The sequence below is a fragment of the Amphichorda felina genome, assembly GCF_050947745.1.
Source record: "Amphichorda felina strain 45539 chromosome Unknown scaffold_8, whole genome shotgun sequence".
In the NCBI taxonomy this organism is placed as follows: Eukaryota; Fungi; Ascomycota; class Sordariomycetes; order Hypocreales; family Bionectriaceae; genus Amphichorda; species Amphichorda felina.
This window is the reverse complement of record NW_028145042.1, coordinates 907,865-924,479: the sequence shown is the minus strand read 5'-3', so window position 1 is coordinate 924,479 and position 16,615 is coordinate 907,865. Positions and strand designations below refer to the sequence as shown.

Genomic DNA, 16,615 nt, shown 5'->3' with positions numbered 1-16,615 from the left:
CAACGACCGCCGCCATGGTCAACGGCTCGGCCACCTCCAACATGGCCGCCAACTACACCCTCTTCGACACCAGCCTGCCTCCGCTGCCGGAATATACCTTGACGCCGCAGCAAGATCTGCTGCCTTGGATCTCCGATGCCTGGCTCAACATCTTCGCCCCCGTGGTCATCTACTGGGTTGTGTCCATGATCTTCCACGTTGTCGACGTCCTTGATCTTTTTCCCCAGTACCGTCTCCACACACCCGACGAGATTCTGCGCCGGAATCATGTCTCTCGCTACGAGGTCGCCCGCGATGTCATTATTCAGCAGATCATCCAGATCGTCATGGGCGCTCTGCTCGCTTTCACCGAGCCCCCAGAGATGACGGGCAAGGCCGACTACGACGTCGCCGTCTGGGCTACGCGCCTGCGCCTCGTCCAGCGTGCCCTGCCAGGTCTGCTGGGCCTCGTCGGTGTCAATGCCACTACCCTCTCCAAGAACATGGCTTCCTCGCATCCGTTTCTCGCTGGTGCTTTGGCCGGAGGATACTATCCCTTCCTCACCACCGAGTCTGAGGTTCCCGCTTTTGCCCCCTGGGAAATGGCCAGCGCCAAGTTCATCTACAACATCCTCATCCCTGGCCTTCAGTTCTTCCTCGCCGTCTTCATCCTCGACACATGGCAGTATTTCCTCCACCGCCTGATGCACATGAACAAGTGGCTGTACAGTACGTTGAAGCTCCTCCTGAGCCTCCTCCTATACCCCCTCACTAACCCATCTGGCCAGCAACCTTCCACTCGCGCCACCACCGTCTCTACGTGCCGTACGCCTATGGCGCCCTCTACAACCACCCCTTTGAGGGCTTCCTCCTCGATAGCCTTGGTGCTGGCATCGGTTTCAAGCTTTCGGGAATGAGCATTCGCCAGGGCACCTTGTTCTTCTGCTTCTCTACCATCAAGACCGTTGACGACCACTGTGGCTACGAGTTCCCCTGGGATCCTCTCCAGCTCATCACGAGCAACAATGCCGCCTATCACGACATCCACCACCAGACCTGGGGAATCAAGACCAATTTCTCCCAACCCTTCTTCACCTTCTGGGACCGCATCCTCAGCACCAGGTATGAGGGGTCGCGCTCCAACCGCCTGGCCGACAAGAAACCAGCGGCGGAGAAAACAAAGTAAAGCAACAGGGACAAAACAAAGCGACGAACAATGATTTTTAATTCGATTTGACGGCATCAACTCTTCTTCTTCTTCTTGAAATGGTGCTTGGATCCCACCCGCCAGCACCAGTGTACACTTTTGGGAAATACTGTTTTACAAGACTTTATTGAAGAAACGGAAACATTAGTGGAAGTTCTTGGTTGGATTGGGCGATGTGTCTGGATCGGCTGGATGCCGTTTAATATATTTATTGGGATTGCTGTGGGCATCCTGGAAGCGTGTGTTTTACACTGACATTCCTACCTGTGACACCAGGCAGGGGTCTGGCAAGGACGCTGTGGTGGTTGTGGCATCGCGTCTCATTGATTGAGGTTCTCCAGGATGGCAGCATGGGGTTGTTGGTCAGGTGGTCTGAGACTCATGAAGCAGACTGTCCCAGGTTGGGCGTGCTTCGACCTTTCGTTACTTTCATTTTCACTATACCTTCTTAATACTCGACAAATCAGCGCCGTTGATGTAAATGGCTAGAGCCGATATAATATCTCTCAATATCAAAGGGTTTACCTGGCACCACGCTCGTATAAGCAGTTTGTGCTTTCATTCTGGATGATAAAATAATAAATAATACTTGCCATGACGAAAAACCGGTGGCCTTCTTCAAAGTGGAAACGCCTACGCCCTATTATGGAAGAGTGCCGCAGTCGCATCACTAGGAACGGGCCTTGGAAATTGGATATTATAAGCCTGCACCAAAACAGTACTACAAGACCTTGTGTTTGACAACCCATCACCCTGAACGCCTCAACTCTTTTTGACCATTATCCCAGTTTGCCGGACCAGTTGAGATCTCAGCCCCTCTTAGCCTTCTTCTTTGGCCGATCATCTTCCTCGTCCTCGTCGTCATCTTCATCATCCTCTCCATCGACGTCGCTCTCGCCCTGGTCGCTACCGCTGCCGGAACCAGAGCTCTCATGGTCACTGTCGTATTCCTCAGCAACGTCGCTATCACTATCTGCCTGGAAGTCCTCATCGACGCTCTCCTCGTCCTCGTCAGCGGAGCCGCGGTCCGCCTTGGTATTGACGATCTCGTCATCCGACTCGTCCATCTCCTGTTCACGCAGCGCGGCAGCCAGAAGGTTGGCGTCCTCGTCGATCTCGTTCTTGACCCGGAGACCCTTGAGTTTGAAGAAGGCTTCTAGGCCCTTGAGATCTTCGCGATTGATGTTGCTGAACTGTGAGGATCCAGCACCGTTCTTTAGAGCGACAGTAATATCAAAGGTCGACAGCGCTGAGACAGCGCCGCTAACGCGGGAGAAAGTAATGGATTGTGTTTGTTCGTAGGCAATGTATGTCGCCGGCTTGGGGACGAACATGAAAGCCTTCTCCAGGCAGTAAAGGAATCCTTCGCTCGCCTTGATAGAGCACTTAATGCCATACTGGTTGCGATGTCTATGGCAATGGTCAGTTTGGGATCAGGAAAAGGGCTAGGGGTATGAACATACGTAAGGAAGTCCTTTGCTGGTGAAGAGATCTTCTTGTTGGCAAGACCCCTGAAGATCTTGGCCATGACGTGGTGCAGAGGTTCTTCGTAGTGCGCCTCCAGCTTGTCCTTGTACTTGTTCTGCAGCTCCTCCTCGTCCAAGTTCAAGTCGATGGTCACTTCCTCGTCCTTCTTAAACTGCATAACAACGAAGGGATACCGGGTCTGGCCCTGGCGGAGGGGCGGGTCTAGGCCAATACATAGCATGCAGTGAACCTCGTCGGGCTTAGGGAGGACCATAAACTTCTTGATAGCCTCGTACTGGATCTTGTAGTCGTACGTCTTGCCGCGCAACCGGAAGGATGTTTCGTACATGTCGATATCGAAACGACCTCTGTAGAGGTGGTAAGTAGTATGATCTTATCCCAACATGAATTGAGACATACCTAGGAGTGAGATGCAACACATCGAGGAAGGTTGCAATGGCATCGCCAGCTGTGTCGCCAATCTCTGCCTTTTCCATGAGGGTGTCGTAGAAGAGAGTTGCAGCACTCTTCTCTTCCTCACCAGCATCGCTGGCAGCGTCATCTCCCTCTGCTTCTTTCTTGGTTGCCATTCCGGGGATGTAGAACCGCATTTCCACGAGCTGATCCTTGCCCGCGCCAGCCTTCTTGCCCTTCCCCCTTGCGCCGCCAAAATGGCCGTTGGTGCCGGTGTCTTCAGCCTTTAGTGGCAGCGACATCTCGACGGCAATCTCATTGCGACCAGCCAGGTTGGTGTTGCCAATTTCCGAGTAGGGTACTTCAAAGGCCGGTCGGTTCTGCACGTTGAAGGTGAGCTCGGCTTTGGAGAACTCGGCCTTGCCCCAGTTCCAGCCTCGCAGGGCATGCTCCTTGTTCTCCAACGCAGTGCTGTACCAATTTTTGAAGACCTTGCTCAGACGCTCGTAGTCCTCGTGCTGGAAGCCGTCAAGCTGGATGATGGTCGACGAGTTGCGCTGGAGAATGCGGATCTCGTAGCCCTTGGATGCTCTGCTCCACTGTGCGCCGCCGATGTTGCTGTGGTCGAGGGTGAAGGTGTCGCCGCCGCCCGAGGGCTTCCAACCGAAGCCGGTCTCTGCGAATCTGCACTTGCCGCTCTCCTTAGAGAGGTCGAGGTAGATGTTGTCAAAGCTCTCGCTGATGGGTCGCGTGGTTAGCTCGGAATGCGCCTTGAGATGAGGGAATCGAGAGGGGAGGGAGAGAGAACGGGACGCGCAAAAATGTCATCCGCGAATATTAAGTGAATACTCACATTGCGGCCATCTTGGCGATTGACGATACCGTACTGGGGTGGATGGTGAAAGGAAGAGTTGTCGCTCTTCCTCGAGCAGCTCAAGGTGCATACAAGACAGATGGTTGAAATTTGAGCTTCACGGTCGGTCGCGCGCCGAGCACATTAGACCGCGCCACCACCGTGTCGCCTCTCGTCCATGGCAGGGTGGCTTTGGTGTTAGTACTCATACCCACTGGAGACCCCTGTAACGTAGACGGTTGTTGGGGGGTCACATGCGCTGAGGGGTGTGGGGTAAATGGATGCCTACCGGTGGTGGCAATTTATCAGAATGCGTTAGTGTTCACGCTGGGCCATAATGGTTGCGCTATGATTTCTGTTACCAGTGACACAGACCGGAGTCATGTGGTACCTATCGCCTAAGGCGATAAGCGGCCGATGACAGCATCAACGACGCCGCTGCCGCCCTCAACATACGCACTTCATTCAACTCTTGACGCTTTCACGACCTCAGCAACTTCTCCTCGTTCTCTACTTTGTCCTTCCTTTCTCTCCTTGTTTATCAATCATGAAGAGCCACACGAAAACGGCAATTCACCGCAAATGCACCTACGGTGGCAGAGTCACGGCAGCGCTGCTGCTATCGTTCCTCGCCGTGGCACCAACGATTGCATCCTCTGGTGCTCAGTTCTTGGATGACACGCTTCTAGCACCAGGACCAGCTCTCCCGTCCAATCCCGAACCGGTTCGTCCAACAGACCACACCTTTACGCTCCGGCATGTCTATCACCATGGGACAAACCAATACCCCGAGCTCCATCGCATGCGAGACATCGTTCACGATAATTCACCGCGAGTCTTCCTAGCCGCCGAGGATGGCTTTAGCGAGCAAGATATACCACGATTAAGAGCAAAGAGCCGTGGAGATACGATAGAACGCCTGGTCGATAGACGACCGTCAGTGGTAGACCCTTTGGTTGCTGAGGCAAGGCGACATGGCTATGCGGCTGTGCTGGACGTGTCGGCTTGGACGACAGATGATGTTTCTTCACCAGATATTACCGACAAGGACACGGTTGTGAGTCTTGCCTACATGGCAGCTGACGCATATGTGGAGAAGGAAGGCGAAGGGAACTGGGAGGAGGTTGGAGATGAATTTGACCGAAGTGATGACTTTGGATGGGAGGGGGATGGGCTTCGGGGCCATATCTGGACCGATGAGAACAACTCTACTGTTGTCATAGGATTGAAGGGGACATCAACTGCCGTATTTGACGGCGAGGGGACTACAACAAACGACAAGGTTAACGACAACCTGTTCTTCAGTTGCTGTTGCGGCCAACAGGGACAATGGACATGGCACCAGGTCTGTGACTGCGCAACAGGGACTTATACCTGCAACAATACGTGTGTGGTTGATGCCTTAATGGAGGAGAATCGCTATTACACCGCTGCGCGCGAGCTCTACTCGAACGTTACTGAGCGGTATCCCGCCGCGACCATTTGGCTGACTGGTCACTCTTTGGGCGGCGCTGTTACTTCTCTTCTGGGCCTGACATATGGACTGCCAGTCGTCACGTTCGAGGCTGTTCCCGATGCGCTCCCTGCTTCACGCCTTGGTCTCCCGGTGCCCCCTGGTGCGGACTACAAGACGCCACAGACTCGTCAGAACACCGGCGCCTATCACTTTGGCCACACGGCAGATCCGGTCTACATTGGTACCTGCAACGGCGCGACAGCTACCTGTTCCTTTGCTGGGTATGCAATGGAGTCTGCGTGCCATACCGGGCGGGAGTGCATCTACGATGTTGTTTCCGACAAGGGATGGCGAGTGGGAATCGGAACCCACAGGATTCGTTCTGTCATCAGCGATGTCATTTTGAAGTATGACGACGTGCCCGAGTGCAAATTCACTCCTGAGTGTCGCGACTGCGCACAGTGGAAGATGTACGAATCTAACGGAACCGAAACCACGACGACACCCCTACCCTCGACCACTACTTGGTCTCGGACGCGCACATCGACCTGCGAGACGCCAGGGTGGTGGGGATGCCTCGACAAAACAACGACAAATGACGAGCCTGTGACGACTACAGATAGTACGTCAACATCAACTTGCGAGACACCGGGATGGTTCGGTTGCAAGGATAAGACGACAACAACTGAACAGAGCACCACAACTAATCCCGCACCAACAACCTCCTGCGAGACCCCTGGGTGGTTCGGAGGTTGTAGGGACCAAGTAGCAGTGTCGACCACTGCTGAGGTGGGAGGCACGGCTGCTCCTCCACCCGTGACCTCTGGGCCTGAGGTCACACAGCCAAGTCCAACCAGCGAGCCAACGGGGACGACTGGATGCCACCATCGCAACTGGCTCGGCTTTTGCAAAGACAAGGCAGATGGGCAAGGTTATGTGCTTGATGAGATGTAGAGCTCACCAATTCAGATAGTATATAGAGGAGTCTGCAGGCGCTACTTGATGGCTGGGTAGTTGCATAACGGCGTTGTTGATGATATTTATGGTTGGGCGTACCTAGGATTTATGCGTAGCACATTGTGTTTGCCTTTGGGCCTCTCCCCTTTGCGGTTTCACGGACACCAGCAGGCATGCTTATCTAGAATATACAATACAAAGAGATGGATTCTATTGAGAAACTTGACATCTTCTACCGTGCAAGGGGCGGCTGTTGCGAATTATCTCCTGGTTCGTACCTCGTGGTGAGTCGGCTTACCAGTGATGTCAGCAGTCTGAATCCAAGCTAGGACCCTTGGTCTAGATCTTCGCCCCTCGCTCGCCCGACGCGTTTCTCTCCTGCATGTTAAATGCAGCCCCAACTCAAGACCCCGACCTCGAACAAAAGTTTTCGTCGGCCCCCGAAAATGTTTATTTGTACTTCAAAACTCTAGATTTTCCAATATGTCTACAGATCCCGAACCCACGCCCGCCGAACGGGACGAATCCCGTCCGTCGAGTCCCAGCTCGAGCGACAGCGACACCTCCGATGGCGAGAGCACCCCCAAGCCGCAGACAGAATGGCTGGCCACGACACGGAGGAAGCGCTCCACGGCGGGCAATCGGATGAAGTCGATGCTGGCCAACGAGGAACCCGATTCGGACCTGGAGCTGCTCTTCGCGGAGGACGAGGATGATCAGGGGTTTTCAGATGTTGCCGACGACGCCTCAGACGTGCACATGGACTCGTCATCGGACGACGAGGACGAGAAAAATGCGGGCGAGGATGATCTAGAGGGAGAGAAGGAGCTGGAGCGCCAGGCAAAGGAACGGCGTGCGGCCCAGCGCAAGCGCAAGGCTCAGGAAGCCATACCCGCCAAGTTCAGGAAGAAGGTTCGAATCGATCCGACGACTCCCACCGCGACCGCAGCACCCGCGCCACGACCCAAAAAAAAGTCGGAGCGGGCATCCTGGCTGCCATCGGCGGCCGACATGCCTACTCGAGCCTCTTCGCGCCAGACGACGCGTCTCTCCAAGGAGCAGCTGCACGCGCAGATGGAGGAGCGAGAGGCCAGACGACTAAAACAACTGGAGCACATGCAGAAGAAGGCGGCGCGGATGGAGGCGCTCAAGAAGCCACCGATGACGCAGGAGGAACGGCTGCGCGAAGCCGAGCTGGTGGAAAAGCGGAACAGCAAGAGCCTGAACCGATGGGAAGAGGCGGAAAAACAACGCGAAGAGGAGAGAAGGGCGAAGCTGGCGGCACTGAATGAGCGGACACTTAAAGGACCAGTCATCACATTCTGGAGTGGCACAAGGCAATGGAAAGACGGAGGACTTGCCAAGTACGTCGTCATGGAGGAGAAGCCGAAGCGGAGGGAAAAGAAGCCCAAAGACAAGGACAAGGATATGGGCAAGGCAAATGATAAGAATGCAGCCACGGATGAGAAGACCGGGGATGTGGATGTTAAAGAGACTGGGGGACCATCTGATCGTGCCGTTCCTGCAGCCCAAGTCGAGATTGAGCAGCCTGGAAAGCAAGAAGTGTCACAAGAGCCGGAACAGAAGAACTCTCCAGCACCGAAGGCCAACATGGATGATGTGGCGAAAGCTTCAGAAACGTCACCACCGGAGCCGCCCAACGCACCCACGCCCACATCATCATCACAGCCTCGAGAAGGGACTCCATTGATGGCCATGCCCCCCATGCCTCCGCCGACAACTGGTTTGGCCGCGCCCGCCCTGCCGCCAGACGCCAACCAAACAACGACGGTCTCCTCGGAGTCCAAACCATCTGGCATCCTTGCTGCGCCTGTCCTAGCTGCTCCTCCGGGGTTTGACGCTGAAAGAACGTCTTCCCCAACTCTTAACCACCAGGAACCTCCCAAGTCCAACGTCCTCGCCCCGCCGAACACATCTCAAAGCCCGCACCCTCCCCCCCCGTCTTCTAAGCTAGAGCCCGTCGAACATGTCCAAAAGGACGCCCACCTTCAGCCTACCCAGAACGAGGCGACCTCCACCGAAGGGGCTGCAGACAAAGCCACCAGTGCCGCCCCCTCGGAAGCGCCTGAAGCACCGGCAGCTGATACAACTGCAACACGTAACACCATCATCTACCAAAACTTTGATGAGAACGCCATCAAGGACAAGACCATCCAGACCCAGATTCTCTTTGGCCGTAAGATGAATAAGATCGCCAGTAAGTCTTCCCCAGCGACGGTAGTCAAACCCGATGAGACCAAGCCGTCTAACCTGTGCTCCTTAGAACCCCCACCGGCCCCCCTGTGTGTCATTACCAACCACCCTGCTCGCTACCGGGACCCAAAAACCGGCCTGCCGTTTTACAACACCTATGCGTACCGCGAGATCCAGCGCTTGCGCAGAGGCGACTATCGTTGGAGCAAGCTGTTGGGCGCATGGGCTGGTAGTGGGTCATATGCTGCCAAAGGTGTCCCTGTGCGATTCCTGAAGCCTAAGGTAGAGGATAAAGAAAAGGAGGCGAAAGAGGGTGCGGAACAGAAGAAGCCAGAGGAGAGCACGGCTGATGGTACAAAGGAGTCATCCGTGAAAACAGAGGAAGTCCAGACTTGAAGTGGCGGGTATTCGCACTCAGAAGGGCAGTTCCGGATGTGTGTTTTGTTGTTGTATGAATAGGACGATATTTACGTATAGATACCCAACACTTATTATAGAGAGCAGGCTGTTATAACATTGGTGGCCCATGCATTCATAGGCAGGCCTTACTCGTTCGTAGCTATTTTTTTCTTGGTAGTAGCTTCCACTCTGCTCATCCCTCAAGAGACCTGATTCCTTCTTCACTCGTCCCCGTAACCCTAATCCTCCCACGACAGACATCTTTCATAAATGTTAAAATGTGTATTCTTGGTATCTGATGAATATATACGTGGCGGGTAAATTAGACTACATGGGCATCCTCATCATCTCCTCCTTGGACCAGTACTTCCTCATATTGTCGGCGCCCAGCGTCTTGACCTCCTCATCGAGGTGCGTCCACAGAATATCCCCCCACGACTCCATGCGCTCCTTGAGGGCGCCCAGCTCGAGCTCATGCTCCCCCCTGCGGCACCCCCGCAGGTAGTCGCCGAAGCCGTCGAGCCCTGCGTGGATCTGGGCGTGCTGGGCCTGCAGGTCGCCCCGGAACTCGGGCATGCGGGCGGCCAGGCGCGGGAAGATGTGGCGCTCCTCGATGCCGTGGTGGGTGTTCAGGCCGTCGGCGAAGCGTAGCCCCTCGTCGATGAATTGTTTAAGCGTCATGTTGCGCGGGCGCTTGTTGTTGCAGCAGGCGGTCCAGAGGAGGGTCCAAGACTGGCGGAAGTGGTTGTGGAAGAGGTCCATGGTTTCGGCCATGTGGTTGAAGATCTTGAAGTCATGGTCTGATAGTGGGGGGAGCTTGGCTTGGGAGTCGTCCTTGTCGACGGGGGGCTGTTTGGCCGGTTTGGCTGCCTCATTGCTGGCCATTCTCACAGTGGATAGTAATGAGTGAGTGGCGGGGTGAGTGATGATGATGGGTGAAGGTGGCGATGGTGCAGAGGCGGGGAGCAGTGATGGTACAAGTGGTAGCAGTGATGGTCGTCGCCTTGCCCGCAGATGTCGAAGCGCTGGCCTACAACGCGGTGCGCAGAGCCTCATGTGTTGGCGATTCTTCGAGATAGTACGAATATATTTCTCGGGATGGAAGTGGATGGGGTTTTGCATTTATTCGTACTACCTCAAAGGTCCATAAAGTTGGATCCAAGGCCGATGGGGCGAAGCCGTTTTTAGCTGCCGCGCGGTTCCTGAACTGGTGCATTAATCGTCTCGCTGCGATTCGTCGGTCCATCATACTGGTAGCGGTAGAAGCATCCTGGGTTATAATATTGGGCCGACTGATTTCGTGCCAACCAGCTCGATACTACGTTTACATTGCGGAATTGATCGAGGCAAGAAGTAAAAGAAGGCTCTACAAAGCAATCATTTCACCTCGAACAAGTTGTGTACATGTACGTAGTGTCCCCGAGATCCTACCCTAAGATATAACCTTCTTAGTTGCTTAAGGTACAGGTCTGTGATCATCTGTATCGGCTGACTTGACGGGATTAATCTCTCTCATCTCGAGGATGATTTGCGTAACCGCCTTTCGGCCCATCCAAGCCGCCCAAGATAAAGGCGTGCGACCAGCTGTGTCGGCTGAGTTAACGTCAATCTGTCCCGTCCCAAGAAGTAGTCGCGCAACGGCCTCTCGACCTATCTCAGCTGCCCAAGATAAGGGCGTACGGCCAGCTTTATCGGCCAAGTCAACGTCAAACTGCCCTGTCTCAAGAAACAGTCGCACAATGCCCTCTTGACCCATCTGAGCTGCCCAAGATAAGGGCGTACAACCAGCTGCATCTGAAGAATTGATGTCAACCTTGGTCGTTTCAAGAAGGAGTCGCGCAATGGCCACTCGGCCTATCTGAGCTGCCCAAGATAAGGGGGTGCGACCAGTTGCATCGGTCGAGTCAACATCAACCTGGCCCGTCTCAATAAGTAGTCGCGCAATGGCCTCTCGATTCCATCGAGCCGCTAGTGATAGTGGAGTCTGCCCTGAAATATCCTTTATGTTGACGTCGACTTTACCGGTAGCGAGGAGAAGCCGAAACAATGGTTCGTTCCCACACTGAGTTGCGTTTGCAAGGGGTGTTCTGTTGTAGTCATCCTTGACGTTGATGTCAATTTGACCGGTGGAGAGAAGCAGCCGGCCTACTGCTTCGTCTCGAACCCCGGCTGCATATAAAAACGGTGTTTGGCCGGAAATATCCTTCGAGTCGATGTCGATTTTACCGGTGGCGAGAAGAACTCGAACTGCTGCTTCGTTTCCACCGTTAGCTACATATGAAAATGGTGTTCGGTCAGAAATATTATTCGACTCGATATCAATTTTACTAGTGGCGAGAAGAAGCCGAATTACTGCGGCACCTTTATAATCACCGGCCTATGATAATGGCGTTCGGCCGGAATCATCCTTCGAATCGATATCAACGTTGCCGGTATCAAGGAGAAGCTTAGAAGTTGCCTCTTGATCCATCTAAGCGGCCCACGATAATGGAGTTCGGCCGGTCTTATCCTTCGAATTGACGTCAACGTTACCGGTATTCAGGAGCAGCTTAACCACTTTCTCACATCCTCTCCAAGCGGCCCACGATAACGGCGTTAGGCCGCTGCTATTCCTCGACTCGACGTCAACATTACCGGTATCTAGGAGCAGCTTAACCACTTCCTCACGTCCACTACCAGCGGCCCATGATAACGGCGTTCGGCCGCTGCTATCCCTCGACTCGATATCAGCGTTGCCTATATGTAGGAGTAGCTTAATCACTGTCTCCTGTCTACTCTCAGCGGCCTACGATAATAGTATCCGCCTATCTTCGTCGGGCTAGTCTAAGGCATCGTTTGATGTATCTAACAGCCCTAAGATGACCTTTAATATACCTATCAAGCCATATTTTGCGGCAACATGTGAGATACGTATCCCATTAGGCGGTTGGGGTTTAATAGAGGAATCAAACACAATGCGCCGGGTTATATCAACCCATGACTTCATCAGAGGCTCCTTCGGCCAACCAATAGTCTATAACAGATCTCGAGTCGATTGCTCGTCCTCCCTTCCTTGCCACATATGCGAAATCCAGTATTCTGCTACGTAGGTAGCTAGGGCAAAATCGGATCCCGGGGCTAACCGTAGAATCGGATCCGACGTAGGAATCATAGCCATATATCGAAGGCAAGAGAGCGAGAAACGGGAGTACGCAGTTTATAATATACTCGTTAGCTCGGAGGGCCACTCTAAGGTAGCTAAGCCTCTCTTAAAGAAGAAATCCTTAACTGATTAATGGATAAACTGCATAACCTATATACCAGATATGGTAACCTCCACCATACCACAACCGAGCATCTTGATTTTTTTTTTAGCAACCCTATCATATGGGATAAAGTCAATTTTGTTTTTAATATCCTAGGTAGTTATGTATACAGAATCGGGCTCCATAGCCATAGCCCAAGGCAGTTCGTCTGTCGAGAGAGGCCGCTTTACGATATAGACAAGTAGTATAAGCTTCAGAGAGCCTGGGCGGTTCTTCATATCTTGGATAAGTTCGTTGTATAAGTCTTTCAGCCTTTAGGGTAACTCTCGGATCTTCTTTGTGACTACTCTGGGGCTTTCGCCGTCTCGCTCAAGCTTTCGAATATGTTCCACCACGAGTCGCGCCCATAAGAATACGCCACGGCTATAGCTATTAACAAAGTCTGACAGCTCAGCAGTGTATTAACTATACAGCAATAAGAGCCTTTCCCGGACGTATTTAGAGATGTCATCTTGGTTCTCCCTCTCCATAATGATGACTAAACCGGAGTTCAGTATTAGATTAGGGTAATAGCGATATAAGAAACAGATACTAAAATGACACCCCCCCGGACTAAGAAGGGCGCATAGTCGTTCAAAAGATTCAATCAGATTAGTAGTAGACTTAATTCCGGCTTTATCGAGGGCATCGATAAAGATTTTCACGGGGCGCTTTTCTAGAATCCTCGGCATTAAGGATTTAAGGTAAGACTATAACCCCTCCTCGTGCCACGTCTATTTTTTGCCGGGTTCCCCAAACATCCTAGACTACTCTTCAAAGTAGCTAATAAGATCGCGTAGCGTGCTACCCTCGTGGCGAAGAAGCTGGTAAAGAAGTGATCGTAAGAAGCCCCGTCGGGTTTTCTAGAGCTTAATGCCACGACCGTGGAAGAAGAAGGAGATAATAAGTACGTTTTCTTGATTTACTATTAGCGTTGAAAGCGTATACTTAAGTAGTGTTGATTTACCGGTGCCGGGGTAGCCTTGTACCTAGAGTAAGCCACGAGGCTGAGCGTTCTATTCGATGAATGCCTCGTGCTAAACTAGCCATTCTAAGGATTTAGGGGTAGGACGCTCAATATCATAATAACGACTTTCCATCTCTAGAAAAGCGAGTAACTATAAATAATCTTCTATTACCTAGGACTTCGGCTCGTCTTTACCTTAGCTTACGGTCAGCATTAGAAGATACGGCTACGCGCGCGAAGGACTAGTCTTAATACCACAATTATATACTTTGATCAGCAAAACGCTTCTATACTTATGATATAGCATCATTAACTAGCTTCTTTAATCTCCCTTGGATAATGCTATACTCGGTCTAACCCCTAGAGCTGTATTTAACGAGCCCTAAGTAGTCGATATTAAAAGAGACGTTATCTACGTTAGCTCCGGGGACCAAGTCCGTGCCTATAGCAGATCTATTCGTTACAAGCAAACCCATCTTTCCAGTCTAGAGATGCCAAATGCTATTAGCATGATTTCATCGCAAATAATAGACTAACTCACCCCGATGATTAGACTATGTTTTCTCTCGTAAAAGTTCACCACTAGGTACTAGCCCTTGTAGTCCTGTAAGAACTAGTCCGAGAGTCTTTTAAGACTCAGAGTCATCATCAACTAATAAGTCGTTTATCAGGATCCGGTTTAGCTTGTCTTGGACGATGGTTCTTCATCGTTACGCAGGCCGTGGTGTGGGACACTAAAGAAGAGCATCGCGTAAGAAGCACGGGAAAACATGGCTTTGGGGCTATTTAGTGACTGCCTTCGGGCAATTTGGGCGATTAGGAGAGCCTAGGTGGGAGGTTAGCAGATATCTATATAGGGATAACAGAGTAGCCCAACCTCTTTGATTAACAGGCCCCCTAGGCTATGACCGATAAAGATGATAGGGCGGTGACTAGTCTATTAAGCTATTAGCTTCGTCTAGACTATATGTAGGGCCACGTATACCATCGCTGTCCCGGAATGCTAGGATGCATTCTAGGAGAAAACTGCCCAAGTCTTCGATTGATTGCTTGGAATCGTTATCTCTCAGCCTTATATCATAGCTGTAGAGCAGCACTCGGACACCTGGCATATCCTGGGGGAGGTAATCTCGTAGCCAGACGTCATAGCGATTAGGGGCCTTCTAAGAACCTAGCGCGTGACTCGCGAGGCCAGGAACTGATAAAATGCTGTAAGAAAGATAGCATCAGCTCTAGCAAGAGTGCGGCATAGGGGCACGATGGACTCACTCAACTCTTGCGCCTCCCGGGCTATTATGCAACGGCGTAATGCCGTAAAACTCGCAGCTATAAAGGTATGGAGTATTCTCTCTAAGCCGCTTAACTAGGTCGCTGGCGGATATTGATGTGCGTATGGAGGCGGTAGCGCAGAATGTGCCCCCATGTCTCTGCACGGTAGGGTGCTCGACGAGAGTTTCCAGAGCCTCCTGCAGTGCATTATCCCGTATGGCGATAGACTTCAACGACTCGCCCTAGGATTTATAATGGTCGCTCGGGATCTGATCGATAAATAGAGTTACCCATTTCCTTTGTGGGCGTGCTAACGTCGGTGGTGGACGCCCCCTGAGAAAAAAGTAGCTCGAGATGGCAAACCCCAGAATAATAGTAATGGTGGTTACGAGTAGCCGTCCTGAGTCCCAGTATATCTGTGGTGGATAGGCCGAGTCGGACGCTATAGAGCGGGTCGTAATATGGGACGATGACGACGGCGTGTAACGGTAGGCAACGTCGCAGACGGCTGCGGTATTAGGGATCGGAGCGAGAGATAGAGGCAGGTAAATAGACTGTTGAGCTAGTTATCGCTGTCGGCTCTTGTGTTTAGAGAGACGGCAGATAGGCTTCGCAGTATCTAGGTGAGACGTAAGGTGGCTGGCTGCCTTGCCTTTCTAGAGAATGTATGAATTGCGCTTAGTTATTACTCGTTGGTTCCAATCTCTATATCGGGGTGCTCGCCTTTCTAAGGGGAACCTATATACTCGCATCTATGGTATAATATTAACTGGCCGTAGACTAGGTGCGAAGACCAGGGGACCTAGAGCAAACCTAATGATATAGGGCGAGACCACGGGTGAAGCCACGGTAGAGCTACTGTCTTGGAATAACTCTATTATTCCGGGTATATATAGCGTAAACATAGATAATACGAAAGGCCTGATAAAGAATCACGAACGGTTGGTGAATTGCCTTTAGACGGTATTCTTAAGAATTCATATCATAGACCTCTTCTAAGGTAATGATAGCGATCAAGGAGATCACGTAGACATTCCTCCACTTCTACCGAGTCGGCCAGTTCTGAGGGTTTGCGGGATCGGTGTTAGCGCCCAAGTAAACCTATCTAATTCTCTTCACGGTAGATTTTGTAGTTGTATTTCCTACGGTCTGATTTTGTTGATATTTTCGAGCTCTTGTATATGGTAAGGCTAAGGGGGTAACTATGCTTAGATATAAGATATAGCCTTTCGAAAAGGATAATCGGATATGCTTTCCTTATACTTCACCCGCGAGAGACGGAATAAGTCTCCCCTTAAGCACTCCGCGATTTATTTTTATACGATTACAGCTTAGTATATAAGACGTAAGCATATAGTAGGTAAGTATATAGTACACCGGGTAGGCACCACTACTAACCGGGGTTCTTACCCCGAAGTCTGAATAGCTCCTCTGCGTTCTTCGGATAACGGGTCTATCCTGGTAGGTAAGGTAGGCTATTCCAAATCTCTAATTCATGGTCTTTACTTCATATTCTATAGTCCGTATCCCGTATTCCGAATTATGAAGCTTATCCCCCGCAACTCCTACTCCCCAACTCTCATCTCACTACACTTTTATTTCATCGATATTCTAGTGTTTCCACCACCCTGCTCTAGTATCCTCTACCCGCCATAGGAAATTGGGGCTAGAACCTTTGCTCTCTTCTACAGACATCTAGTACAGAGTGGGAATTCTGCAGCTATTATACCAACACCGTGTGTGCGACGCACGGGTCCGCGAGCCCTACCAACGATGCGGCATGATACTGATATAAGCTCATTTTCGAGAGTTCCAAGCACATACGACCATACCTAGTGGAAAATACGGGATCCCGTCTGCTCTCCCAGAGTCAAGCCGCTAAGGGGCTGATTAGTAGTTGGGTCGGTGACGACCAGCGAATACCGGCTGTTGTATGTTTTTTGGTTTTTTTTATTATCATTATAGGTTTGGTGGAGAGAACCGATATAAGCCTTCCAGGTCTTCTATCCACCACATACGACCATACCTAGTGGAAAATACGGGATCCCGTCCGCTCTCCCAGAGTCAAGCCGCTAAGGGGCTGATTAGTAGTTGGGTCGGTGACGACCAGCGAATACCGGCTGTTGTATGTTTTTTTTCCTTTTTTTTG

At 51.7% G+C, this 16,615-nt stretch overlaps 4 protein-coding genes across 4 annotated transcripts; 2 read left to right on the top strand and 2 right to left on the bottom strand.

Annotated features, from left to right (window-relative positions):
* Positions 1-14: 14 nt before the first annotated feature.
* Positions 15-1,165, top strand: SUR2 (sphingosine hydroxylase; the record flags this gene model as incomplete). Its single annotated transcript, XM_083197331.1, has 2 exons — positions 15-708; positions 768-1,165. 2 exons carry the CDS (start codon positions 15-17, stop codon positions 1,163-1,165), a joined length of 1,092 nt encoding a protein of 363 aa, XP_083046799.1.
* Positions 1,166-1,995: 830 nt separating this feature from the next.
* Positions 1,996-3,931, bottom strand: POB3 (uncharacterized protein; the record flags this gene model as incomplete). The annotated part of the gene is made up of 4 exons (XM_083197330.1): positions 1,996-2,596; positions 2,650-3,021; positions 3,074-3,805; positions 3,921-3,931. The coding sequence occupies 4 exons, from the start codon at positions 3,929-3,931 to the stop codon at positions 1,996-1,998; spliced, it is 1,716 nt and encodes a 571-aa protein (XP_083046798.1).
* Positions 3,932-6,536: 2,605 nt separating this feature from the next.
* On the top strand, positions 6,537-8,943 carry ACO1O0_007963 (YL1 nuclear protein-domain-containing protein; the record flags this gene model as incomplete). The annotated part of the gene is made up of 2 exons (XM_083197329.1): positions 6,537-6,603; positions 6,827-8,943. The coding sequence occupies 2 exons, from the start codon at positions 6,537-6,539 to the stop codon at positions 8,941-8,943; spliced, it is 2,184 nt and encodes a 727-aa protein (XP_083046797.1).
* Positions 8,944-9,273: 330 nt separating this feature from the next.
* ACO1O0_007962 (hemerythrin domain-containing protein) lies at positions 9,274-9,831 on the bottom strand (the record flags this gene model as incomplete). The annotated part of the gene is made up of 1 exon (XM_083197328.1): positions 9,274-9,831. The coding sequence occupies one exon, from the start codon at positions 9,829-9,831 to the stop codon at positions 9,274-9,276; it is 558 nt and encodes a 185-aa protein (XP_083046796.1).
* Positions 9,832-16,615: the final 6,784 nt, after the last annotated feature.